Source organism: Trichoderma asperellum, chromosome 1 (genome assembly GCF_020647865.1).
Source record: "Trichoderma asperellum chromosome 1, complete sequence".
Taxonomy (NCBI): Eukaryota; Fungi; Ascomycota; class Sordariomycetes; order Hypocreales; family Hypocreaceae; genus Trichoderma; species Trichoderma asperellum.
In genome coordinates, this window is record NC_089415.1 from 521,507 (window position 1) to 546,110 (window position 24,604).

Genomic DNA, 24,604 nt, shown 5'->3' on the forward strand with positions numbered 1-24,604 from the left:
TGGCTAGGATTACTTAATTAGGAAAACGAAGAGCCGAGCCTTTCTAAGCCCACAAACGGTGTCACCCCTAGAGTAGAGGCTACGTATGGCCTGCGAGATGTAATCTGGAACTTGCACTCCATCTAATCCCAGTGGTTCCGCCCCAAAAAATCATAGATGCTTGCATGGAGATATGCGCCGAGTATGAAGTCAACACAGGCTGGTTGCCCGATGGCTGACAATCCGCTTCAACTTGCTGCGACAATGCCACATCGAGCGAAGTTTACTCGTAGCCACAGATAGTCTTGTATGGTAACGCTAGTTACACGTTTTATTAGTGGCAATAGTTCCAGGTTTGGCAATTGGAGCCGCCGCCGCCGTGCCCATGGCAATAGAATTCGGGGCCAGGGTGGTGAGGGATTAGCGCCCTAAATATAATTCCTCACGCCACTAGAAAGAAGGTCCTCGTAACTCCTAGTGGACAACCTTTATCAAGTTGAAGGTAGGGAGCGTGTGCTACAAGGGAAAGTAAAGAGAAGATGAGCAAAGTACCTATTTATCGAAACCGAGCCTGCCACCTTTGAGTCAACACAGCTTCAACATTGATAAGGAAGATCAAAATGGCCTCTGCTGCTAGACTACAGTCGTTTAAGTCGAAGACTAGAGTCTTCATCATCTCCGACATCTCTAATGAGCCGGATGATGCAGAGTCGCTCGTCAGATATCTTCTATACTCTAATCAGTTTCAAACCGAAGGCTTGGTTGCCTGTACATCAACATGGATGAGGACCAAAGTTTGTCCTCAAGATATCATCAAGATCATCGACGCATACGCTGGGGTTGTCGACAATCTCAATTTCCATGTACACCCTGACTTCCGTTATCCGACTGCTGAAAGTTTGAGGAATCTTGTGCGGTCAGGACCACCGGTAAATATCCATGTTTCTCACCCATTCATTATTGATACTGGCTGAATCAATGCCAGGTATACGGCTTTGCCGCTGTTGGCGATGACATCCCTTTAAGCGAAGGCGGCCAATTACTCTTCGAGCGTATCAAAGCTCCATCCAAAGAACCACTATGGGTTCTTTGCTGGGGCGGGACAAACGTACTTGCACAAGTACTGTGGAAATTACGGAAGCAATACTCAGCAAGTGAAGCGGCAGACCTACGCTCAAGACTACGCGTGTACACAATTTCAGACCAGGATGACACCGGGGCGTGGATTAGAGCGCAGTTCCCGGACATATTTTACATTTCATCTGTGCATGCCTGGAACCACTATGGCATGGCAGCTTGGACTGGCATTTCCGGTGACAGGTATTACCGTTTTGACCAAGGAGGCCCGGACTTCACAAAGGTTTCTGCAGAGTGGATTAAAGACAACATTCAGCTTGGCCCTCTTGGTTCCGCGTACCCAAACTTCATGTTTATTCCTGAGGGCGATACGCCCACCTTCCTCTATCTTATCCAGAACGGACTCGGTGTACCTGAGCAGCCCAGCTACGGTTCGTGGGGTGGCAGATACCAGCTCATAGACGTCAGTGATGTCGGACAGAATGCAAGTCATTTTGCAGATTGTGCAGATACAGTCACTGGCCAAGACGGCCGTACTTATCGTTCAAACCAGGCGACCATATGGCGGTGGAGGGATGCATTCCAGAACGACTTCGCTGCGCGGATCCAATGGAGTCTCACGAGCGACATAACAGCAGCTAATCACCACCCAGTCATCACTGTAAACGGAAGTCAGGGCTCGGAACCAATTATGATTGAAGCTGAGGCAGGCTCAACGCTCAGTTTTGACGCAAGTGAGACATACGATCCGGACTCTGGAGACAATCTTACATTCAAGTGGTGGCATTACCGAGACCCCAGTGCAATGCAGTGGACTGTAGAATTTGAGATTGATGAATTGGACATTCGGGCAATCGACGATAATGGGAGGGTGGTGGAAGTAAAACTTCCTGGACCAGAGAAATGCTGCGTAGAGCTCCTTAGTCGGAAGCCTGTTGCGCGAGGGAAGGCGCTGCATTTAATACTGGAAGTGAGTGACAATGGGGCACCTGCATTGACAAGCTATAAGAGAATCGTAATACAGACGATGAACAAGGACCTTCGAGGTGGAGGCGAACCATCTGAGGCAATAGGCGATGTTATACAGAAGTTGCTTTCAGGTTGAAGACCAGAGTTATCGTCTTCACCGGCATCGGAAACATTTAGGATCTGGATCATTATTATAATAGACCCATGAGGAGACAAAAAATTGCAATCGCTTTATGTGGTGTTTTAGTTTGTGCAAAAAAAGTGTTTTGGTGGTGGTAAAACAGCTAAGAAGAGAAGTTATACAAACGAGGTTTCTCAACTACTGTTTGGCACTAAAATTACATTTCATATTTTCACAGACTCGCTGTCAGCGAAATCTTGGTTGTCGTATAAGGCACTCTTTGTTACTGTATCAAATGAGATTAACATACGCGATCCCTCTTACAAATAGTGGTCTTTGTAGTATATCTTATCTCCCCTGGTTGTTCTCCCTAGAAGGGTCGATTTCTTGGCCGCTATTCTTAAGATATCGCAGGATGCTGGCTTTCTTGTCAAATATATCTGGCTCTTGACCCTCTTCTTCTTGCTACTCTAGCAGGTGCACCTCCATGTTGAACACCACCTCGGACATCCGATAGTGCCAATCTCACAAAATTCAGCAGGCACGCTACTTTCCACCGGCCAGCTGGAAGCGTGCAAAAACAGAAGTCCAGCTGTCTTCAGAGTTGCAATATATAAAATTTAGTGTCTTAGGTCAGCTGGTACCTGTCAATTCACATCATAGGGAGTAGTCCATTGGCAGCTTTATGCACCATCGTCATGCTCACAGGACTTCAGTGCTTTCATTCGGTGGCGTTGCACGAATGAGTTTGGTATGTGTAGCCGACCTATTGTACTAAGTTTTTGAAAATTATCATCTAGAAGCCTTCAATAGCGCCTCTTAGGCTGATCAAACCAAGGATACATGTCAGATGAGTTGCTAGTCACGATTTCCTTGCAACGGCCAGGACCCTGAGCCACTATGAGGCTGCCTCTGCGCTGCTTTGGGGACTCATGGGTGGGTAGAGGCTTTGCCGAGTGGCGCAAATGCGTAGTGTTAGGTGGTTTCCTAGACAGGCAAGATTAAGCACTCGGAAATGTTGGGGTAGCCTGGGGTGCAGTAGGGCGGATCCGGGGTTCTCCACATCCCAGAATCTGCCATTGCTCTAGAGCAAAAGAAACTTCGTATGATAATCCAAAGGGCTGTAAATATTGAAAATGGCGTTACTTTCTAGATAAATCCCTGCCTAGAAGTCGCTGTGATGCATATTTATATCATCGTCAAACTCCGCAACATCCTCCACAAGCATCCATGCCCACCTTCAACTCTTTAGCACATATCTACCCTGTCTTTCAGCAAGTCTCACAATGTCCTCTCCGCCTACACAAGTAGGATTGCAGCTGGAGAAAGGTCACGTCGAGGGTCACATTGAACAACAACCTGATGAATTTGACCAGATCCACCAGCAACAGCTTGCAAATCTAACCGACCGGGAAGACCACCAAGATGGCAAGTGGCAAGCTATTAAGAAGAACCCTTGGGCCTTCCTCTGGTGCCTTTTTGCCGTCTGGGCAGTTCTTCTTGTCAGTTTCGAGAATCAGGCGTCTGGCAACATTCTGGGAATTCCCCAATTCCGAAAAGACTTTGGAACGCTCTATGACGGCGGTTATGTTCTCTCCGCAAAGTGGCAATCTGCCTTTAGTGGAGCACCAGTAGCTTCGTAAGTCAGCCTAGTCAATTGTTCCTTGAGAATTACAGGCATAGCTATTTAGGCCAGCAAATTAATCAGGAAAACAGACAAGTCATTGGAGCGCTTGTATGCGGCCAAATTGCAGACTGGATCGGCCGGCGATATACCATCGTGCTTGCTCTTCTTATCTCCTTTGCGGCTATCACTATGGAGTTCGTGGCCACCACGGATGAACTTTTTTTTGGCGGCAAGTTTCTCAATGGCTTTGCGGTGGGCACATTGCAAGCTGTTGCAGGCACTTATATCGGCGAGGTAGGTTCACGAGATGACCACATCTACCATCCCAATCTTCCTTGAAGGGAGGAATATACCAACTAGTCAATATGCTGACATAGTATGGCTTAGATTGTGCCTCTTGCCCTTCGCGGCTTAATGACTTGCTTAATTGCGCTGTCCTTCACTGTTGGCCCCTTCACCGTGGCGTTGATCGTAAACTCCGAAGGCCAAAGAGACGATCGATGGGCATATCGCTCTGTTTTCATCTCCCAATATGGCTTTGCCGTTATCTCCGCTGCTTTTGTTTTCTTTATGCCAGAGTAAGTCTGGAATTCTCTTGTCTTCCCATCATTACACTAAAACACACCAATTCCGAGTGATGGACATAGCATTGAAAGACTGGCTAACATTCATCCTACAAGGTCTCCCTGGTGGCTTGTGAACAAAGGTCATGAGGACAAGGCCCTCCATAGCCTCCATCGTCTTGGATACAGTGCAGAATCTGGAGAAGACGCCAAGCGCATCGCTAATATCAAGGTCACGTTGGAGCAGATTCGCCACGAGACAGAAGGTGTCACATATGCTGAGTGCTTTAGGAAGTCCAACCTTCGCCGGACACTGGTTTCCATAGCGCCACTGGTAATCCAACAATTCACCGGAATTAACTTTGCTGCCTCTTACTCAACATACTACTCAGAGCTCGCAGGCTACAGCACAGACATGGCTTTCAAGCTACAGATTATTCAGCAAGTCCTATCTATGGTAGGAAACGTCATCTCATGGGACTTAATTGACCGCGTTGGTCGCCGTGGCCTGACCCTTTATGGAACTATGGTATTGACTGTTGTCCTCTGGGTCATGGGCGGTCTCGCGGTCGGAGGTTCGCCTAATGACCTTAAAGGAACGGTAGCCATGATCTTGCTGTATTGTTTCTTATACAATGTCACCATTGGCGCGACTGCGTATACCTGTTTGACGGAAACGGCGACATCACGCCTTCGGATAAAGACCATCGCCATCGGTCTAGCGGTCTCAAATTCCATTTCAGTCATGTGGAGCTTTGTCCTTCCGTACATGTTCAATCCAGACAAGGGCAACCTCGGCGGCAAGGTTGGCTTTGTTTTTGGGGCGTTATGTTTTCCTTGCATCGCGTTTCTGTGGTACTACCAGCCGGAAACAAGGGGTCGATCATACGAAGAGCTTGACGAGATGTTTACCAAGAAGGTTCCTGCAAGGCACTTTAAATCCTACGTTACTGAGGTGCAGACACAAGGTCACGAGGTTCAGTTGTGTAAAGCAGACATTTGAGGTCGATAACGTGCCCGTAGCATCGATCATATAGCAAAGGGCTTCTTGTACTCCGTGGATAATATTAAATTAGAATCGTCTATCTCCAGTTATACAAATATTACAGCCATCTAGCGTGGGAATATTGTTGATAAACTCTAGCAACCGGTCAATAAGGGTCCAAGTCAACCTATTCTGCCTACCGTCTACTTCAATCCCTTCAAACAAATATCTCGTAGTTATCTGCGAAGGGTGTAAACTTAGATTTTCCTCCTCAACAAATTGCCTATTGTCTTCCATACACGCCTTATAAAAGGCAAGCCTGGGTTGTGTGCGGAATGGCATGGCACCCTCCTGATGTTGTTTTGTGACCAACTCTCCCTTTGCTGCCCTAGACACAACGATCCGATCTCAGGGACAGTAATTAAGTCTTGATTCAATGTCTTTGCATTTGTCACTCATCTCTGCACATCCTGTTACAGCTGTAAAGAAAAGTCAAGGGTCATGTAAAGATCAGAACTTGACTTGTGCATGTCAAACTATGTCGTCTTCTTGTACTCTAGGTGCCATACCGGTTGTGGTACTCGAATGCATCGTCAGCCCACGTATCCCATATCGAACCCCATATCGACCCAGAGAATCGGTAGGTCAGTTTCTCTGGCAGAGCCGGTGGCCGGTTCTCTAGTTCCTGACTCTCGGGATGTTGCTTCAGCCGTGTCTGTCACGGCGGCGGTTCTTGTAAAAGCTTCTGGTGCAGAATCTGGCGGTATGGCTGTACCATTTTGGCGTCCGGAAAGATTCTGGGCGAAGCAGAATAGAATCATCGAACTGGTATCACAATTTGTAAATAACGGTACCAGAACAGGAGCCATGGATGGCTGAGCTACCTGTTGCGTAATTAGTATAGGCTAACTCAGTATTCGGGGATTGTCACTGTCACTGTTTCTATTGCAGAGGAATCTAGCCCAATGTTCTTCATGTCTTCTGCAATTTGAATAGCCAGTGATCTGGCAATCACATTCGTTTTACTGAGAGCTATCATGATGTGAAGAAGGTAAGTCAGGTTAAACCCTGCTTGTCTTCTGTCTTCGGCAACGGACGCGTCAAGATAAACTGACGAAGCCATGTAAGCGCAATATACAAGCAGTGGATTACTGAATGCAGCGTCCATATCTGTAATTTCCCGAAAGATGTTAAAAATCTCTTCCGCCGCGCTTAACAGTCGAGCTTGACCGCGGTTGAACAGAGAGGATGGCAGCGCCAATCGTCGCGTCTCCCGTATCGCCGCCCTATTGAGGCATATGATTGCCGTATGAATCATGATATTTGTAAACAGGGCGTTTTGGCATTGGAGGTTCCCCGGAAGCCGCAAATCTTCCGGCAAACGCATTATTAGAGTCGCCAGGTCATTATCAATCATAGTGTGTCGTGTCCAAAATGAACCATTGCGAATGTCTGCAGAGTGCTCATCCGACAAATGGCCCGAAACATGTTTTGCACTTTGATAGAACAAGTGCGCAACGAGCACCCTCCCCGCAAATGACGAGTACTTTTTACAGCCTTGCTGCAGCACGTCTCCCAACAAGCCTGTCGATTCCGCCACGCCGCTCTCAAAGGCTTCTTCTGACGCAGGGAGAAAAGTAGATATCTAGGTTCGGTCAGACAGATATATATAATTTGTAGGGAATATGAAGCTGCTCTTACATCATCATCGTTGATCAATGCAGGCCATCCCGTTGATCCTGAAACAAAGCGGTCGGAGCAAAAGATGACCCACCACGTTCGGCGTGCTTCTTCCAGCTCAGGCCAGTTCTTCGTTTCTGACACACCTGGTGGTAGTTGTCCATCAACTGCATCAAGTTGGTGCAGGCGTAGCATTTGAGCGATTCTGAGACAGCGGCTTAGGCTTGTTGAGGCCCGGGAGAAAAACGTTTGTTGCGCCTCAAAATTAGATATCAAGCACCAGAATTGCGCCTGGGCCAGGGTTACAGGCTGAGGCCTAAAGTCCTATAACACTGATTAATGCTGATATCCACCATGCAATTTCTTCACCATACCTTTAACTCTTCTTCCTCGACGCATAGCCTAGCCTGATGATATAACGTTAAGGCTAGATTACGATAGTTTTCCACTATTGATGCTGCTAAAGCTGCGATAACATATCGCAGATACATTGGTGGACGTAGATTGGGTGACAAATCCTGTGATGTGAACCGTGATCGGTGCAACATAGGCGCTCCGTAATGCAATTTGTCGAAATAGATCTTGGCCCTACAATACAAGTCAAAAATATGGTCCAGGTCAAGAATAAGACCGAAGAAGCATACAGATCGTCTAACAAGCCACCATAAGGTACCTGCCCGAAGGGACTCATCCTAACCGACCGCAGAGTCGATGGCCCCGTCTTTGCTTCACAATCTAATGGCGAATCTGTGTTATCAACGACATCATGGATGTCTTTATCAGGGAATGATGCAATAACATCATCATTGTTTAAAGCACGCCCGAGCCTATCATCTCGAGAACTTTTCACAATACTCTCGATGTTCGCTTGGTCATAGCGTTAGCGGAGGCAGTTTAGATTGGGCCATGTGCTTTACCTAGTCGTGTTTCTAACTCTGGGATGGTTCTTCTTGGTCCAACTTGGCGCCTTCTTGTAGTTGGGTATGTACATTTGGCGTCTCGCCTCGCACAGCGGCTACAACGTGGCTGCGAGCGGTCACACTTCAGCTTCTGTTCCCGACAGCTCACACAGGACATCAGAGCTCTAGAAAGCGAACGACTACTGCCATTCATGATCTGCTTTGTTATTGAGGGCTTTGAGTCGAGAGACTCTCAACCTGATAAACATACAGTTTCGGCCAAACAATTGCTTGTCAATAGTCTTGACTAAGACCAGAGGCCCGTTTTTGTATCATAGGTGGTTCATGCTACGAAATAGCGAGATTGCACCAGGTCATCTGCTGACAAATAAGTGGAATACAGACTACTTTGGGGTTCTAGAGGCTGACTAAATAACGGATTAACAGAGTTAGTCCCACTGAGGAAATCTACCAAGTCCTTCCCCGTCTAGAAATCTCGCTATTTCGTTCAGGGTGGTGCAGGAAAGGCGTTGCAATACAGCAGACTCAAAGTTGGAGGCAGCTAAAAGATGCATCATCTTGCTAACTAATTGAACCAAGTCCTTATAGATGCCTTGTCGTGATGGTCGCCCCAGCAAGACGCAGATTGGCGAAATGTCTACCATCAATAAATGCCGGGGATTAACTTATATGAAACACGGGCTTTAATCGCGGTCCATTGGCTGCCATACTGCAATTCCTTTGTCAATTATCGATCAGATTGAGACAGATGGCTGAGGTACTTACTCTTTGCAAAAGGTATTCGTCCAAAATTGGCACCCCGCGAAACGCAAAATCGTAAAAGAAGAATAGGCCGACACTAACACCCCACAGTCCGCCCCCGGAGGTGTAGGCATAGAATGCCCTCCAAATGGTATAGGCGCCATAGTTGATATGTCTGGCAAGGGAAAACAAGCCGCCAGCGTAAGGCTTGCCTTTGTTGGCGGAGTTCTTCTTGAAAGCTGTGCGTTGCAGCTCTGAGAGCAGCTCAACGGAAATGCCGACGACGTAGAATCCGAGACCAGCGACAACCGAAGGCGACATGAGGATAGAAGCAGCTGTGGGTGGAGATCCTGAGGTAACATCCAAAACCGACAACAACGTATTGATGGAGTTAAATATAGTGTTGAATAGAGCAATTACAACGGCCGATGATACCGGCATGTCCTGCTCCGACACGACAAGTATTGTTATGATCTGCTTCAAGCTGCTACCGAGGGCCATCATAGCAATGATTGTGTAATACGGTTGTAGCCCTCCCCCATCTGACTTTAGTCGTGCCAATTCCACGGATCGTCCGCCAACAGCTTGCACCAGTCGTGATGCCCATCCGTCATTGAGGAGAACGTACTGAAAAGCGACATCTGCTGCGCGAAGACCAATGAAAGTGGCTGTCCCGAGAACATTAAATTTCTTCACTCGGGACACATTATCGTGAAGTTTATTAGCCATCGCTTGGGATAAACCGAGAGTTTATGATCACCAAGTGCGTACATGTATTGTCGTGGCATTCAGTTAATAGGAGCAGGTCTGTATAGTACGCCATATTATATACAGCAATGGATGCGCTATGCAAAAGCATATCTACGCTACCAGATATTCTTTGACCGGTTTGTTTCGGGGTCCGGTGCTGTGGGCGATCAGCCTAGTGGGCTAGATTCATGGAGAGCGGGATAGGAATATCCCACTTACATCAGGCGACGAAACTCATTACCACTGGAATTGCATGGCAACGTTATGTAAATGAATCTAGTTTGCCATTCAACATGGACACGGTCACAGTCGCGCTCACAAACTTGACAATTGCTTCGTTAGGTTAATCAATTCGGATTTGCATATTTACAGGCACGGCCAAAACGACAAAATGATTTTCCTACGCTATTATCTAATGTAAAATCTTGACTGTGACATACATTGAGCTTCTTTGATACAAACAACACAAGGTCCGGTAGTTGGGGTGGCCCCATGTCTAACCTGTTCTAAATCAATCGGCCTTTCTCGGACAACGATAGGCGCACTATTTCGTAAGGGTGGCGTTTAGCAGCCAGTTTACCTAATAAATGAATCATGGTCACCGAAGTCCGCCAGTGCCATACTGGAAAACAATACAACCGCTTTAATATTCAGCACCTTGAGCCTCTAGTCCTAATAAACAGAAATTCTAGCACAAGCACAACTCTTAATGTAGATTACATAATATTTAGCCATATTCGTGCAGTGGAGAAGTATATGTTGATGCATTCGGTCTTTGTCGGACAACGACGTGATCCACTACGAGTATGCTTCGCTTTTGTAATCGCTTTTACATACTATACACTAACTACTTGGCCACCGCATGCGATACGCGCTATTACAGGTCCAGGTCTTGGATATATAAAGACATAGCAGAGACAGCATGAATCTAATACTAATCAACACATCTCACACCCCATACTCTGAACACTTGGTTCTTCTTCCTACTCAAAAATCCACTTGTACGCCTACCTCTAGCGATAAGCATACGTAAACCTACCAGCTGCCAAAAGCCAAACATCAAAATGCCGAAGCTCTTGACCGTATTTGGAGCCACTGGAAATCAAGGTGGCTCCATTATTGAAGCAGTCCTGTCTGATGCCACACTTAGAGAAGAGTTCACGATTCGTGGCATCACTCGTGATATCTCTAAGCCAGCCGCTCGAGCTCTTGCAGCTAGAGGTATTGAGGTAGTTGCGGTGAGTGGTTGATTTGTATATCCTTCAGTAGCTTATAAGCTAACTCGATAAAGGCCGATATGGATTCTAAAGACTCAGTGCTACAAGCTGTCACGGGTTCTCATACTGTTTTCCTCGTGACTACTCCCGACTTCACGGGTGGCGATAGCAAAGAGCTAGTTCATGGAAAGAATGTTACAGACGCATGCCAGGAAACTGGAGTTCAACACTTGATTTTCTCATCATTGCTTCACGTAACTGACACCACCAACGGCCGTCTCACCCATGTTCCTCATTTTGACATGAAGGCTGAGGTGGAGCGTTATATTCGCTCCAAGGATATTCCTAGCACCTTTCTCTTGCCCGGCTACTTTATGAGCAATTATACCGCGCTGCAATTGATAAGGAAAGGCGACAATGGAGAGTACACTCTCGCCTATCCTGTTAGCGACAAGGCTATGTTCCCTCTCATCGATATAGAGGCTGATATGGGTAAGGTCCCCAGAAATGGCTCTAACGAAGTAGCTGCTAATTAATTGACTCTCTTCAAGGTAAATATGTTATTGCTTCAATTAAGCAGAGAGAAGATGTCCTGGGCAAGCAAATTCTTGCCGCAGCTGACTACTATACGCCGGCGCGTATGCTTGCAGAATTTGAAGAGGTTACTGGTGGAAAAACGAATTTTGTGAAGCTCGATGCAGACACATTTAAAAGCTTTTTCCCGTCGCCAATGGGTGTGGAGATGCTAGAGAACCACCTCTTCATTGAGGAGCCGGGCTACTATGCAGGGAAGAGTCTCAGTGAAAGTCTTGATCTTTTGAACAAGGTTGGATTGAAGCCAACTACGTTTAAAGAATTCCTAGTCAAGAACAAAGCTGCGTTCTAAGAACTAGCTCAATGTTATAGATCCGCTAGTGCCTCTATGACACATAGTATTATATTAAAATAGAACTATTCGTGTTGCCAGTCTTGTTCCACTACATAGAAAGTATATTTCTACTCTTGCAATGAATGTGGGTTTAGTTTATAGAAATGAATCGAATTAGGACGTGTGTAAAGTAGTATTATGTCGGCGTAGCGTGCTCAGCTGTTACTCCCTGTGAAACCAATCAGAAGCTCAGGTAAACAAAATCCTTGAGAATGGTCTTACTATACTACGGATATTCTCTGGATCCACCAGTGCTTGCTTATAAACGATGCATAGTTCAATATCTACAATGCCTATTATCGTCAATAGTCACAAAATGTGAATTTGACCCTTGCGAGTACTAGGCATTAGTAGACTTTGCTAAAAGCATATGTAGAAAGCTTACCATTGGTATTGAAAAAGGGTACTAGTGTGGTTCCTAATGCTAGGTGGGTGGATGTACGAGCCAGTGCTCGGTCATTGCCGGACAGCGACGTGTGGCGCGAACGGGAGTGTGGAACCAAGCGCGCGGCTGAGATAAGCCAACATTTCTTTGGCCTTGTGGAAATGATCAACTGTAGGCTCAAGCAATGGTCTATGCAAGATCCCATATGCCATATTATCAGATCTGCTACGTCACTAACCCATATTATTGAGCTCATCAATGCTCGATAAGCACTCGACTTAGCGAATGCCGCCAGCGTTCTGCCGTGACAATGCTGGCGGCTGCCTGTGTCTTCATTTGTCATCGCCCGAGAATTAGTGTTGTTAAATGAACAGCTACTATTACAAGCTTTGTGAAAAATAAAAATATTTAATAGCAAAAATATGAATATTATGCATAATATTGACATTCTGGAACATGCTGAGTTTGCATTAAGCACAAGTAGCAACCCACTTTGGAGACCTTCGTGCTACTTTTTGGAACCTGAAGCTGAGAAGAATACGCGTGTTAATTGCAGCCTAGCAAATAGGTACCTAGAATACTATGTCGTGTTCACTTACTAATAGCTACTCCGTACATGGGAACATTGACCCCACAAGCAGGACTGTGTCGGGCACCGAAGCACCGAAGCACCGTCCATTCGCCACCGCAAAAGAAATCAATTGGATTTGGTAATGCGGAAATACTGAGTTTTCCGAATTGCTTGAGACACAATTAGCTGTTGCAAGAGGAATAGGGAGGCTGGGAGGGCATATAAGATGGTTATTTAGAGCCCATACCTGGGCAGACAATACGCATAACTAGGGTCTAAAAATTGACATATTCTAAAGCTATTGCATATTCGACCGCAGTTAAAGATGTCTCGCGCGTTGCTTATAACAGGGGCAACCGGAAAGCAAGGCGGCGGCGTCATCAAAGCTTTGCTTGCTAGGAATGCCGATTTTAAAATTTTAGCCGTCACAAGGGATGTCACCTCACCATCAGCAAAGAGGCTGGCCGCTGCATCTCCAAACATCACACTTGTTCAAGGAAATCTAGACAATACAGAGTCAATATTCCAAAATGCTAAGAAAGCAATCCGGGAGCCCGTCTGGGGAGTTTTTAGCGTTCAGGTACGTATTGGAGATAAGCAGCGAAGAGTGCACTTTAGTTAACTGATACAGCTACCAGCCATGAACAAAACGGGTCCAATCGTGGAAGAGGCGCAAGGCAAGGCTCTAGTTGATTCGGCTATCAAGCATGGCGTGAAACACTTTGTCTACTCATCTGTAGATCGCAATGGAGCCAAGTCACTTGATAACCCCACCAACATCCCTCATTTTGTCAGCAAGCATCACATTGAGCACCACCTCATCAACAGTGCCAAGGATAAAATGTCTTGGACGATTCTCAGACCCGTGGCGTTTATGGAAAACTTTGCATCCGGGTTCGTCGGCAAGATTTTTGCTACTGCTTGGAGAGATGTAGTAAAGTCTCGCCCGTTACAGCTAATTTCAACAGACGACATTGGTACATTTGCAGCTTTGTCGTTTATGCAGCCGCATCAATTCTCAGGGAAGGACATATCGCTAGCTGGGGATGAACTGTCATATGCCCAAGTAGAGGAGATCTTCCGTAAGAAGACGGGGTTTCCACCGCCTACTACATTCACATTCATGGCCCGTCTCGTTTTGAGATTGTCGGAGGAAATGGGGACTATGTTTAACTTCTTTGAGAAAGAAGGGTATGGTGCTGATATCCAATCACTAAAGGAGATTAACCCTGATCTCAAGGATTTAAGTCAGTGGTTGGCTAGCAGCTCACTAGCCAAGCCATAAGGAGGGTATTGAACTTCCTCATGTGGTCTATTTAACGGTAGCGAGATTAGTAACAAGATTAGCTATATTTGCTGATTTCAACTCTATTCATTTAAAACCTCAATAATAGTATCCTTACACTGCCTCAATGAGAATTGAATTGCTAAACAACTATTGTGGGATCTTAACCTGCTGAACCTCTGTTGGGCGTGCGTTCAATAGTAAAACCAGTTATGATTCATAAGGAGGTGATGTTCATTAAAAAAAAAAAAAAAGAAGAAGAACTTATAGCCTCGATTTGTACATGATGTTTTTCTATATTTCCGCGATTGTTTTAGCGTTAACCCCAATCTATGCATCAAGAATAAGCCGTCTTAAACTAAAAAGTAATAATAATCAGCACAACATAAGGGCCAACTAACCTTGAACTCTGGTAGTAGCTACTAGCCCCTCCAAACCCTTGAGAAGAAGATACTGCTAGGGCAATGTACATAGATAGTTGTCCTAGTGTTAGAATGTTAAGTTGAACGTAGTTATATTATATTACAAAGGTCCCCAGTCACGATTATGGAGCAAATTGAACTTTACGAGGAGACACGTAGGCATTTGCAACTATCGAACAAATTACAGCACAAAGTATCAACCATAAAGTTGAAGAACACCTAATCTCACCGATCTACCCGCTATATTTTCTGAAAGAGCCCTATTATGACACCTCACGGTACAGACCAAAACCTCAGCGAAGCGCTCAGCGAAGCAAAAAGAGTTAGAGAGCAGCTTTGGACAGGCTTTTTGCATTCCCTTTAGAAGTTAGCGAATTGGCATATACGAATCAGTACAGTCTAGACTTACTACTAGGCATCCGGTTGGCGAGATGGCTCTCGCACTTAGCTTAACCGCTGTGGGACTCAATATAGGCCTCAACACCAGCCTTAAGAGCTTGCTCGATTGGGTCCACGTCAAGGCCTGAGGGATAGCATATAAAGCCTCTGGTCCAGCTGCAGTATTCAGAGCAGCACTCCTTGTTTTGGGCACAACCTGCTCAAGTTAGAGTTTTTGGTATTAAATGAAATTTGTAGTTCCTACATACGCGCGTTGAGAGGCTTGCATGCAGCGGCCTCCGAGGCATGTTCGGCATTGGAGACAGCACCTCCAAGCGCAGCTGTAGCAAGAGCCAGAACGAAGAAAGAGTATTTGGCGAACATGATGAATAGAGTGTGCGAAGCGTGTGAACTTGGATGAATTGACGAGGAGATAATGAGTTTGGATAAAAAAAGGTTCCCAGTCCTGGCCATATCCCATCCTTTATATCCATTATATAGCTCAGAATTACCAGTCGCTCCAGCTCTAATGAGTTTTGCAACTTAATCTGACTTATTACTGACTCTTCAAAGTCTAGAACATAGGAATGTATCGCATACCCGAAACACTGAAGTCTGACCCGATGTATTACATACCCGAAACACTGAAGTCTGACCCGAATGTATTATATACCCGAAACACTGAAGTCTGATGTGCCTTTGATTGACACCGAATATATCCCAGACCTGAAATACTGAAATCGAATATTATGCTTCCAAATAATCTCGATTTTGGGATAGGCTGTTATAGTTTTTGTGGCTGGCTGAAGCTACGAGATTTGAACTTCTTACCCCGTTTCGTCTTTGCGAGACTGCACAGCCACAGCACAGAAAGACTCGTGTCTTGGTGTGCCCGCTCCATCTGACCAAACGAGAGACAATGAATTTAATGTGCAGCATTCCGAGATCATAGGACAATTGCTTTTAATGTGCAGTATACACTTGAAGCCACTCCAGGACATGCATTATAGCTATTAATCGTAGCACCCAAAGCAAATTACTACTATTCGACATGCAGCTACATCGATTTTTAACCAAAGTAGAAAACTGCATATTCAGCTGGAAAAGGGCCTTATAAGTAAATATGTTAGGCAACATCATAGTTTTATTACAACTTGCACCAGTGAAAATCTTTCAGAGACGAGACATAATACTGATCCATACAGCAGCCATTTATTTGGGTCTGCTTATTCCAGCTCGGATCATAGGAATGTCCATAACTCCTTCGGCTCGATGAAATTTCCCCTTGGATTGGTTTTATCCAGGCCGTCCGCCAGTAATGTAGGTGCAATAATATCAGGAATTCGGGTAAGGACTGAAGTATGCAGACTGCTATAAGAGTTCAGTATGAAAGTACGTATACAAGTTAACTACTATTGAATTGTATCGTTTTGTACTACCAAGCCGAAGTCAGGTGATAGTCTGAAAAGGAATCTTATTTGCTTAATTGTATGTAAAATCAGTGCTCAACGTTTCTTTAGATAATAAACTTAAATAGTTGACTTGGCGTTACCGCATTATTGCTGGTTGAAGAAAATCTGAACCTCGCGGACCACTCATCGTACTGGACCCTCCATTATCCCATGGTCTATAAGGCATTAATATACACTATCTATTACGCTTGGTCGCAACCAAGATACGTACCACGGATCAACCACGGACCTAACGACCAATCAAGAGTAAGTCACAACGATCCAGTGTTGACCTTTGTGTAAGTCGACACAAGTGGACCTGACGAACGCGACTTGCCACATAAGACGCTCGTAGATACACTCATTACATAGCTTATATATTCAGTCGTTAACAACACAATAGTACCAGATACGAGTTACATCTTATCTACCAACTATGTGACCGACGCGACGTGCTCCGCAGGATATCTTATCCCATCTACCAATATAAACACACGCATCTATCCCTTGGGAATCCCCCACCCTACAACGATAACTTGGGATCTAGGGAACGGATCGTCACACTATCTTAATTATTATTTACTAAGTTAAAGTTAAGTCCTTTGCCTAATGCTAGCTCGCAAGCTTAATTATACTCTTCCTGAAGCGCTTGTCTTTTAACCTATAAACTATAATACATAAAGTATTCCTCCGCTATATTCCTTTATATACCGAAACTTCTAAAATATAATTTAAAACTACTATTTTAAGCATAAACCTATCTCTAGAACCGCTTCAGGTTATATTAATATAACTAAATACAGCATAATTCATATATATATTAAAAGTGCTAGTAATATACAAGCTTAAATTAACTTACTTCTACTTTTAAAACTATTATTACTCTTTATAATGGACTGATCCCAAGGGGGCTAAGCGATAGCTAGCGCAACTGCCTTTAGTGCCTGAAGGGCCCTATCTCGTTGTGTTATGCAAAAGGATACGTATTGAAAAGATCGCTCAGCGATTTATTCAACTAGCTATATAAGGCCACGTTCTATAAGGTCGGGCAAAGCCCGAATCTATAACACTGTTTGAGATATAGCTTATTATAAATTTCTTCAAATATATCCTTATAAATATATATATCCTTGCCTTTTTCCACTTACTTAACTAAATTCCTTAATTAATACCCTATAAGTTTATAATACTTTCTTATATTAAGGTTTTACTAGTAATAATATTAATAACTCCTCACTACCTGGCTGGGTCGTGGGAATAGAACATTCTTAAGTTACGCTTTATACATGCTTTACTTAAAGAATTCCTCAAGGTCACTGCGAACGGCTGAACTCTATCATTTCTCGACTGAGTTTGCTTCGCTACAAATAGCGAGTTTCTATTCTGCTATTAGGTCAAGTTGCTGCATAACCACTTGCGAACCAGATACCTGGTCACTCACAAGGCTCTAAAACTAGGATGTATTAGGCCGTGGGAGCTTTTCCCTGGCATTGGAATTTGTCTGAGATTTGGAGAGACCTTAGTGTCCAAATTGGTATACATTATTTTTCTGTCTCGAACTTGCAGCGTCAGACAGCTGCAGACGCAGCGCGCTCCGTCTGTGGCTCTCGACCCGGCAAATGTCGGACAGCGGCTGTGGCTCTTGATGTGGGGTTTCAATCCTGGGGTTACGAGAATGTTCCTCAGACCTGACGTCTCGCTAAAAAGGCTTGTAGGTCGGTCCCCGCCATTTATTTTGGCGGGGTGATTTCTTAGCAAGTTTATGGAGTCCAGCATTAGCCTACAGCTGTGCTAATGACAACATTCGACTCTAGCTTTGGAAGCGGATATAGACCGACAGAGATCGTCGATGTTGTTCATTAAAATCAGGTGGTAGCACCACTCCAATAGGCCGAGTTGCGCCGAGCTAGGAGACCACGATATTGGCGAATCATCTTGTCTTAAAGATCCGCTGCATAACACCTCACGATGCCGAGACTGCCTTATTGCCGACAAACCGACCTAGTGTTCAAATCCGTAGTGCAGTGGAATACCTAATAAATTTCACAAGTGTCGGATCTGGCCATAGCCCTAAAGGATTCACCTCAAAATCGAGAGAGTTTAGGCCGCTTTTCGAAATAGTATGATGAAAGAAAATAAAAATCTGCATCCTCACCCGTTGAGAATTTGCATAGTCCAACCTTGGTACTCATAATATCCTCGAACATGTTATTTAATATCTGTGGCTGATATTGAACGGAAAGGCTGCCTGTGATACATGGTGGGCATATCTGTTACTTAATATGGCAGTTCGGCGAATTGACTAACTGCGCTGTAAGCACGGTAGCTACTCGGACCGATTTACTCGAATTTGGACGGCTAAGCGAACTATGCGAATTCCACACTCAGTAGCGCCCTGGCTTGATCACATCTTGTGAGATCAAACTATCTCACTGGTTCAAAAGACTCCCCAGCTTATATATTTTACCCCTGTAAGATGAATGACTTGGATTATATTCAACTGTTATTCTCAGTCAACCGACTTGTGCGACTTGGATTGTATATGCCCACACAATACAATTGTCGCGAATTTTACCAGAAACATTTCCCAATCTACAATTTTAGACTCTCAAATTGCTCTCTCATCGTCCCGAATATACTGAAGACTTTACAATTCAGGATCGCTCAGTGACTCTCAGTTCATTACAATGGGGCTATCGCACTTAGCCCTAGCATGGATATCAGCGTTGCCTTCTGCTGTTGCCCTCACAGCTGCAGAATGGCGCTCACAATCCATTTACCAAGTTCTGACTGATAGGTTTTCTCTCACAAACGGGGCAACTAACTCTCCTTGCAACACCGGAGACCAGGTCTACTGTGGAGGCACCTGGCAGGGGATCATCAAGAACCTGGATTATATAAAGAACATGGGATTTACTGCCGTATGCGCCATGTCTACCATTTAATGTCCATGGCATGATTACTAACTCAACAAGAAAGATATGGATATCACCAGTAGTATCCAATCTAGTTGGCGATAGCTCTGATGGGGAGGCTTATCATGGGTATTGGGCCCAGAATATCTACGAAGTGAATACCAACTTTGGTTCTGCTGCAGATTTGTTAGCATTATCTGAGGCTCTGCACAGTGCCGGTATGTATCTGATGGTTGATATTGTTACCAATCACATGGGATACCTTGGATGTGGAAGTTGTGTCCAATATAATATATTCAACCCATTTAACTCGGTAAGTCAGAATCCCCGTCAATTAAGGCTTTACTAATTTCCTAGCAATCCTATTACCATCCCTTCTGTCTGATCAACTATAACTCCAACAACATGACCCAGATACAGGATTGCTGGGAAGGCGACAATACGGTGTCTTTGCCAGACCTTGCCACCGAAGACGCCAACGTTCATAGCATGTGGCAATCTTGGATAACACAGCTCGTGGCTAATTATACCATCGACGGTCTAAGAATGGATAGCTGCTTTGAACTGGATTATGCATTTTTTGAACCATTTCAAGCCTCAGGTTCGTCCCATTCAGCACAAGTGAGAAACCTCAAGTAACAAAACATAGCAAATGTCTACATTGTTGGCGAGGTTGATAACGGCAACCCGGCTATTGTTTGCCCATATCAAAAAGACTACGGTCTGAACCCTCTGAACTACCCTGCGTAAGTATCAGCACTTTATTCAAGCCTTAATATTAACGTTTCCAGGTATTATTGGATAACTCAAGCTTTCCAATCGACCAGTGGTAGTATAAGTAACCTTGTCGCGGGAATCAACACAATGAAATCCGAATGCTCCGATACAACTCTTCTCGGCTCCTTCATGGAAAATCATGACAACCCGCGCTTTCCTTCCTATACATCTGATATTTCACTTGCAAAGAACGCCATTGCATTCACCATGCTTGCAGACGGAATCCCCATCATATATGAAGGCCAAGAACAACACTTGAATGGGGGCGGTGTTCCTAATAATCGCGAAGCAGTCTGGCTATCGGGATATAACACTTCCGCTACGCTATATTCTCATATCAAATCGCTGAATCAAATTCGAAGAGAAGCTATCAAACAAAGCAGTGCTTACGTGACATCCCAAGCCGATGTCACATACTCTGATAATTCCACCATTGTCACACGGAAAGGCAGTGCGGGATTTCAAATCGTCGGCGTTTTCTCTAATCGTGGCGCCAATGGTAATAATTACACCTTGACATTGACATCAGCTGATACTAGTTTCACCAACAACGAAGAAATTATTGAAGTACTGTCGTGTACGGCTTATTCCACAGACTCGAGCGGCAACCTCGCTGTGGCCATGTCTAGCGGTCTCCCTAGGGTATTTTATTCAAGGGCGAATTTGAGTGGGAGCGGCATTTGCGCTAGCTTAACGGGTAAGATCTCAGTCACATACATTAACTCGCTTTGCTTGTCTACTTTGCCTCATGCATACTTCGGTCCAGGAGAATGTAGATTTTAATCTCCTTGTATCCAAATCGCCCTTTCCGCTTAATATAGGCTACTTCCCAATGCTGACACTTATCGCCCGTGACTTAGGATCTGGTGGTGGTACGGGATTCACGACGACCTCAACGTCTCCAACTTCTTGCACAGCCATCCCTGTAAAATTCGACGAAACAGTCACCACAACATTTGGACAGACAATCAAGATAAGCGGGGACATTAGCTCCCTCGGAAATTGGGATACGGCTAATGCTATCGCGCTCTCTGCAGCCGATTACACCAGTTCTAACCCCTTGTGGTTTGTAACATTAGAGCTAACCCCGGGGCAAGTGGTGGAATACAAGTTCATCAATGTGGCTGAGAATGGTGCTGTTACTTGGGAGGCGGATCCCAATCACACGTATACGGTTCCGATGGCCTGTACAGCTACACCTACTATTACAAATACTTGGCAAACGTAATTACGTATTTATAGGTATTTTTAAGACTTCAGAGTAGCAACTATGTACGATTGATCAAATACAGGCCAGCATTGTCCGAATTCTCTGCAAAGCAGAATTCTATCTTTCCAGAGGGCTTTGGCAGAGACAGTTTGGGGCTGCCAACTTTATCCTAAAAGTTGACTCAAATTCTAAGCAATGCAGTTTGAATTATCTCGAGCTCGAATCCAAAGCCTCACATTTTCGCCTTATGATCTCGACGTTCGAATTGATCAATGCGTCCATCATATGGTGATGAAAACGATGTCTGCGGTGCAATATAAACGTAGCGGACTGCACTAGAGGTCGAGAAACCTATTGGTCGTGCTAAAGGCTTTTGCATTTTTTTTTAGGACAATTGGAGTATATGAATGAAACGCTATCGGGTACCATAAGGACCTCTGCCTCTTCGCTTGTCCACCCTGATCATTTACAATGTAGGAAAGTGACCGTCCAATGGGCAACCAGAAGCAAAATTGAGCAAGACTGTTGTAGTTCCCATGGCTGTGATGCCCAAGCAGTCGACATACTTGGCTAAGGCAGGAAAGTAAACAAATATAAATTTGCTGGGTATCACCATACAGCACAGTATAGGCTCTGTGTAGCAGTGAGGCCTATATCCACTGTAAGCCAAATCATAGCTCTATGTGAGACACTGACCAACAACGAGGACATGTTTAACGTAATTGCTCTAATAGATCCAAGTAGTACTAGTAGTAACTTTGCGACATTTGTAGCAAAGGAGAGCGGTGCATAGTTACGTCCTAATTGTATGAGGCACCTAGTTGGGTTTCGGTGACAGTTCCACTGCGACACCTTAAGCTGCCTGGAGATAGAGAACCATGATCATAGACCCGCTCCATGTAGTCAACTTGTTGTAGAGAGCCAAGTATTCTCTATGTACATTGGCAGAGATTAAACCAGAGATGGACACACGTAGATATTAAAAGGATTGGCACACTTCAATTCCGTGGTGTGAAATATCATGGACTAGGAAGAGTATGGAAAGCGCAGCGTAAAGATTAGTACTCGGGTAGCTGTCTAACTCGAATGATGTCTCAGTTTAGTGTAGATATAGCTTCCAGGTTTAAACTATAAGCAATCAGAATGTCTTAGACTATGAGTAATATAGAGGTAATAAAGAGACATAGGATTTGACTTGTCATGAACATTACATCAGCTGAATGTCTAGTCTGGATCCTTGCGTATAGTGTGTAACAATAACATTTGGCGCTGGTAAAGCACAGTGCTAATATGTAATACAGCACAAATGATGGACACCAAATGGCGGTCTGACCTGTATTATGTTTCACTTCAGCAGAGGTGATGTCTCACTATATTGTGGCGCAGATGCACTATATAGAGTTCTAAAATCACTAGCCATGTGAATCTTTTATCTATTACCAGTAATAGTAGGGATGTCGTCATCTGTTTAGCTAATTTCAAATAAAACTTGGTTTGTTATCTGTCCCGTATTGGCTAAACGCCCAGCTATAGCGGCCAAGACCCGTGATGGACACTCCGTCCTGGCCCATATAATTGCAAATATCCCGCCGGCGACTTTCTTTGTCATTGTGAGGTTTTGCTAGGGAGTACAAACAGAATAGGCATATACTAATCAGTATGTTCATACTTATTCTATTGATTCTTGTGATTATAATCCCGCTGGCCACAATCGGGTATAGGCCGAGAAGAGGTTGCCGGGGTGCACCCACTGTTCCCTTTTACATATCGTTCTATGAGGCGTGGCAAGGGACTGGGCAGGTGACATTTTACAACAACCACCTCCGCCGTCATTTAGAGATCCACGGGTTGGTAAACCTCTGGAACACCGGTCGGTGGTCGGTTCTAGTCACCAAACCTGAGTATGTCGCTCACGTCTTTCGCAATGAACGGGTTATCGCCAAAGGGGGGCTTTACCGCCAAATGCCCTCTACGACTCCCTCCCACCTCTTTGGCGTGAACATCATTGATTCAACTGGTGAGCTGTGGAAGCACTTCACAAGAATCATGAAGCCCGGAATTCAGCAAAAACACAACCCAGCGGCCCTATATACCACTGCTAACAAGCTCCTCGCGCTTATCGATAAACTACAGCAACAAGCAAGTACAGGTCGCGGAATTATCATCAATGATATCATGGAGCGGTGGTCAATGGACGTTTATGGTCAATATTTTCTAGACGCTGATCTATGCTGCCTAGATGGCAAGGCTCGGGCGCAACAAGCATTCCAGAACGTCGTACGAACCTTTCCACATCGCTTATTATTGCAATTCCCCTTGCTAGAATATATCTCCATGTTTCTGCTGCCCTCGCGCCGGCACGCGTGGAGCATGGCTGATGAGCTGGCTGAAGCTGTGCTTGAGGCGACCGCGGCCCATCCATTGCGGGAAAAGGGATTAACAGAAATTGAGAGCAGTCGATCAGAAAAGCTGGTTTACCGTCTCCAGAGAGCAAGAGACTCTGGGCAGCTCACGGATTTCCATTATCGGTCAAACATGAAATTGATGTTCATGGCTGGTCATGAAAATTCCAAGGCTTTGCTAGTTTCGAGTTTGCTTGAAATTGCGCAACGCACAAACGTCCAGGAACGACTATACCAAGAAATCGTTGCGTCAGACGCAGAAGACAGCGAGCTCAAGGATCTACCGTATCTGACTGCGGTAATCTATGAAGCCTTACGATTATACCCCACCCTCATCCAATTTACCGACCGAGAAGCCCTTGAACCAGTCTGCCTAGGGGACGGAATCACTATTCCTCAAGGAACCTTGGTAGGCTGGAACGCATACGGGATTCACACCGATCCCAATAGCTGGGGCAATGATGCTCTGGAGTTCAAACCAGAGCGATGGGGAAGTGACGTGCAGACAATCAATCGACTGGTGCGCACTTATCAGAACCGAGGAATGTTCATTGGATTTGGTGCGTGGTCACGAGCATGTATTGGAGCGGATTTTGCATTATTGCAGATGCGAGTTACAATTAGTGAGATTTTGCGACGTTTCTCGATACAAAAGGATCCAAGTTATCAATTAGTCCTCAATGATGTGAGTTTGGCCCTCTTCCTTCCCAAGTGCGTACCGCTTCATAGGAGTTAATAGGAATGATAGGTGGCGGCGCTTGAACCAGAAGAATGCCAATTGATCTTTACACATCGGCGGAAGGAAAAGTGTGAATCTCAAATAATAGGTTTAAAGTGATATATTGAGGAAGTAGTAATATACCACCAACCATATTTGTGTGTGGGAAGCCTTATACTAACGAGATAGAACGTTCTTTGATCAAAATTACCTAATGTATGTTATAGTGTATGAGCGCGTCTAATTAAGCCAACCTCAACTGTCATTGCCGACACATTGGTATATAAACGTAATAACCTTTTTTTTTCTTCAGGACAGTATCTTCAAAAGGATAGCATACACTAAACTGTAGTTGCTAGCTTGTCTCTCCTGTTTGCTGAGCCGTTGATATATCTAGGGATGATTGTCTTGTCACCAGCCTTCCTGAATCTCGGATACTTTGTGGTACCCTTCTACGCTTAGCTCAGAGAGCACATTTTGATAATTTAGCCCGTTGGCAATAGCAAATTGAGCTTTAATAAATTCGCGATATA

The 24,604-nt window shown here is 44.9% G+C and overlaps 9 protein-coding genes across 9 annotated transcripts; 6 read left to right on the top strand and 3 right to left on the bottom strand.

The window, feature by feature from the left end:
- The first annotated feature begins 426 nt into the window (after positions 1-426).
- Positions 427-2,301, top strand: TrAFT101_000121 (uncharacterized protein). The gene is made up of 2 exons (XM_024910796.2): positions 427-908; positions 965-2,301. The coding sequence occupies exons 1-2, from the start codon at positions 600-602 to the stop codon at positions 2,159-2,161; spliced, it is 1,506 nt and encodes a 501-aa protein (XP_024755832.1). The 5' UTR covers positions 427-599; the 3' UTR covers positions 2,162-2,301.
- Positions 2,302-3,432: 1,131 nt separating this feature from the next.
- TrAFT101_000122 (uncharacterized protein) lies at positions 3,433-5,459 on the top strand (the record flags this gene model as incomplete). Its single annotated transcript, XM_024910797.2, has 4 exons — positions 3,433-3,785; positions 3,863-4,067; positions 4,161-4,351; positions 4,454-5,459. The coding sequence occupies 4 exons, from the start codon at positions 3,433-3,435 to the stop codon at positions 5,337-5,339; spliced, it is 1,635 nt and encodes a 544-aa protein (XP_024755833.1). The 3' UTR covers positions 5,340-5,459.
- Positions 5,379-8,224, bottom strand: TrAFT101_000123 (uncharacterized protein). The gene is made up of 6 exons (XM_066125927.1): positions 7,919-8,224; positions 7,646-7,868; positions 7,376-7,589; positions 7,023-7,325; positions 6,259-6,966; positions 5,379-6,205 (listed from the first exon to the last, which is right to left on the bottom strand). The coding sequence occupies exons 1-6, from the start codon at positions 8,112-8,114 to the stop codon at positions 5,915-5,917; spliced, it is 1,935 nt and encodes a 644-aa protein (XP_065982024.1). The 5' UTR covers positions 8,115-8,224; the 3' UTR covers positions 5,379-5,914.
- Positions 8,225-8,644: 420 nt separating this feature from the next.
- Positions 8,645-9,391, bottom strand: TrAFT101_000124 (uncharacterized protein; the record flags this gene model as incomplete). Its single annotated transcript, XM_024901275.2, has 1 exon — positions 8,645-9,391. The coding sequence occupies one exon, from the start codon at positions 9,389-9,391 to the stop codon at positions 8,645-8,647; it is 747 nt and encodes a 248-aa protein (XP_024755835.2).
- Positions 9,392-10,476: 1,085 nt separating this feature from the next.
- Positions 10,477-11,515, top strand: TrAFT101_000125 (uncharacterized protein; the record flags this gene model as incomplete). The annotated part of the gene is made up of 3 exons (XM_024905576.2): positions 10,477-10,650; positions 10,704-11,121; positions 11,181-11,515. The coding sequence occupies 3 exons, from the start codon at positions 10,477-10,479 to the stop codon at positions 11,513-11,515; spliced, it is 927 nt and encodes a 308-aa protein (XP_024755836.1).
- A 1,273-nt stretch (positions 11,516-12,788) lies between these two features.
- On the top strand, positions 12,789-13,912 carry TrAFT101_000126 (uncharacterized protein). Its single transcript, XM_024901271.2, has 2 exons — positions 12,789-13,093; positions 13,145-13,912. Exons 1-2 carry the CDS (start codon positions 12,839-12,841, stop codon positions 13,796-13,798), a joined length of 909 nt encoding a protein of 302 aa, XP_024755837.1. The 5' UTR covers positions 12,789-12,838; the 3' UTR covers positions 13,799-13,912.
- A 757-nt stretch (positions 13,913-14,669) lies between these two features.
- TrAFT101_000127 (uncharacterized protein) lies at positions 14,670-14,982 on the bottom strand (the record flags this gene model as incomplete). Its single annotated transcript, XM_024904521.1, has 2 exons — positions 14,670-14,815; positions 14,868-14,982. 2 exons carry the CDS (start codon positions 14,980-14,982, stop codon positions 14,670-14,672), a joined length of 261 nt encoding a protein of 86 aa, XP_024755838.1.
- Positions 14,983-18,254: 3,272 nt separating this feature from the next.
- On the top strand, positions 18,255-21,104 carry TrAFT101_000128 (uncharacterized protein). Its single transcript, XM_024902126.2, has 7 exons — positions 18,255-18,309; positions 18,376-18,970; positions 19,029-19,277; positions 19,322-19,565; positions 19,614-19,710; positions 19,756-20,438; positions 20,602-21,104. Exons 2-7 carry the CDS (start codon positions 18,737-18,739, stop codon positions 20,967-20,969), a joined length of 1,875 nt encoding a protein of 624 aa, XP_024755839.1. The 5' UTR covers positions 18,255-18,309; positions 18,376-18,736; the 3' UTR covers positions 20,970-21,104.
- A 1,367-nt stretch (positions 21,105-22,471) lies between these two features.
- Positions 22,472-24,600, top strand: TrAFT101_000129 (uncharacterized protein). The gene is made up of 2 exons (XM_024905577.2): positions 22,472-24,038; positions 24,102-24,600. The coding sequence occupies exons 1-2, from the start codon at positions 22,611-22,613 to the stop codon at positions 24,189-24,191; spliced, it is 1,518 nt and encodes a 505-aa protein (XP_024755841.1). The 5' UTR covers positions 22,472-22,610; the 3' UTR covers positions 24,192-24,600.
- The last annotated feature ends 4 nt before the right edge of the window (positions 24,601-24,604 follow it).

What these genes read in the sequence shown, in the direction of transcription:
- TrAFT101_000121 (XM_024910796.2), top strand. Translation starts at nt 600, where the DNA reads ATGGCCTCTGCTGCTAGACTACAGTCGTTTAAGTCGAAGACTAGAGTC. An exon ending in TTGTGCGGTCAGGACCACCG is followed by an intron (nt 909 to 964) that starts GTAAATATCCAT and finishes AATCAATGCCAG; the next exon opens with GTATACGGCTTTGCCGCTGT.
- TrAFT101_000123 (XM_066125927.1), bottom strand. Translation starts at nt 8,114, where the DNA reads ATGAATGGCAGTAGTCGTTCGCTTTCTAGAGCTCTGATGTCCTGTGTG. An exon ending in GGTGGCTTGTTAGACGATCT is followed by an intron (nt 7,590 to 7,645) that starts GTATGCTTCTTC and finishes CTTGTATTGTAG; the next exon opens with GGCCAAGATCTATTTCGACA. An exon ending in CATTGATCAACGATGATGAT is followed by an intron (nt 6,967 to 7,022) that starts GTAAGAGCAGCT and finishes GACCGAACCTAG; the next exon opens with ATATCTACTTTTCTCCCTGC.
- TrAFT101_000126 (XM_024901271.2), top strand. Translation starts at nt 12,839, where the DNA reads ATGTCTCGCGCGTTGCTTATAACAGGGGCAACCGGAAAGCAAGGCGGC. An exon ending in GGGGAGTTTTTAGCGTTCAG is followed by an intron (nt 13,094 to 13,144) that starts GTACGTATTGGA and finishes TAACTGATACAG; the next exon opens with CTACCAGCCATGAACAAAAC.
- TrAFT101_000128 (XM_024902126.2), top strand. Translation starts at nt 18,737, where the DNA reads ATGGGGCTATCGCACTTAGCCCTAGCATGGATATCAGCGTTGCCTTCT. An exon ending in AGAACATGGGATTTACTGCC is followed by an intron (nt 18,971 to 19,028) that starts GTATGCGCCATG and finishes TCAACAAGAAAG; the next exon opens with ATATGGATATCACCAGTAGT. An exon ending in TGAACCATTTCAAGCCTCAG is followed by an intron (nt 19,566 to 19,613) that starts GTTCGTCCCATT and finishes AACAAAACATAG; the next exon opens with CAAATGTCTACATTGTTGGC.
- TrAFT101_000129 (XM_024905577.2), top strand. Translation starts at nt 22,611, where the DNA reads ATGTTCATACTTATTCTATTGATTCTTGTGATTATAATCCCGCTGGCC. An exon ending in ATCAATTAGTCCTCAATGAT is followed by an intron (nt 24,039 to 24,101) that starts GTGAGTTTGGCC and finishes TAGGAATGATAG; the next exon opens with GTGGCGGCGCTTGAACCAGA.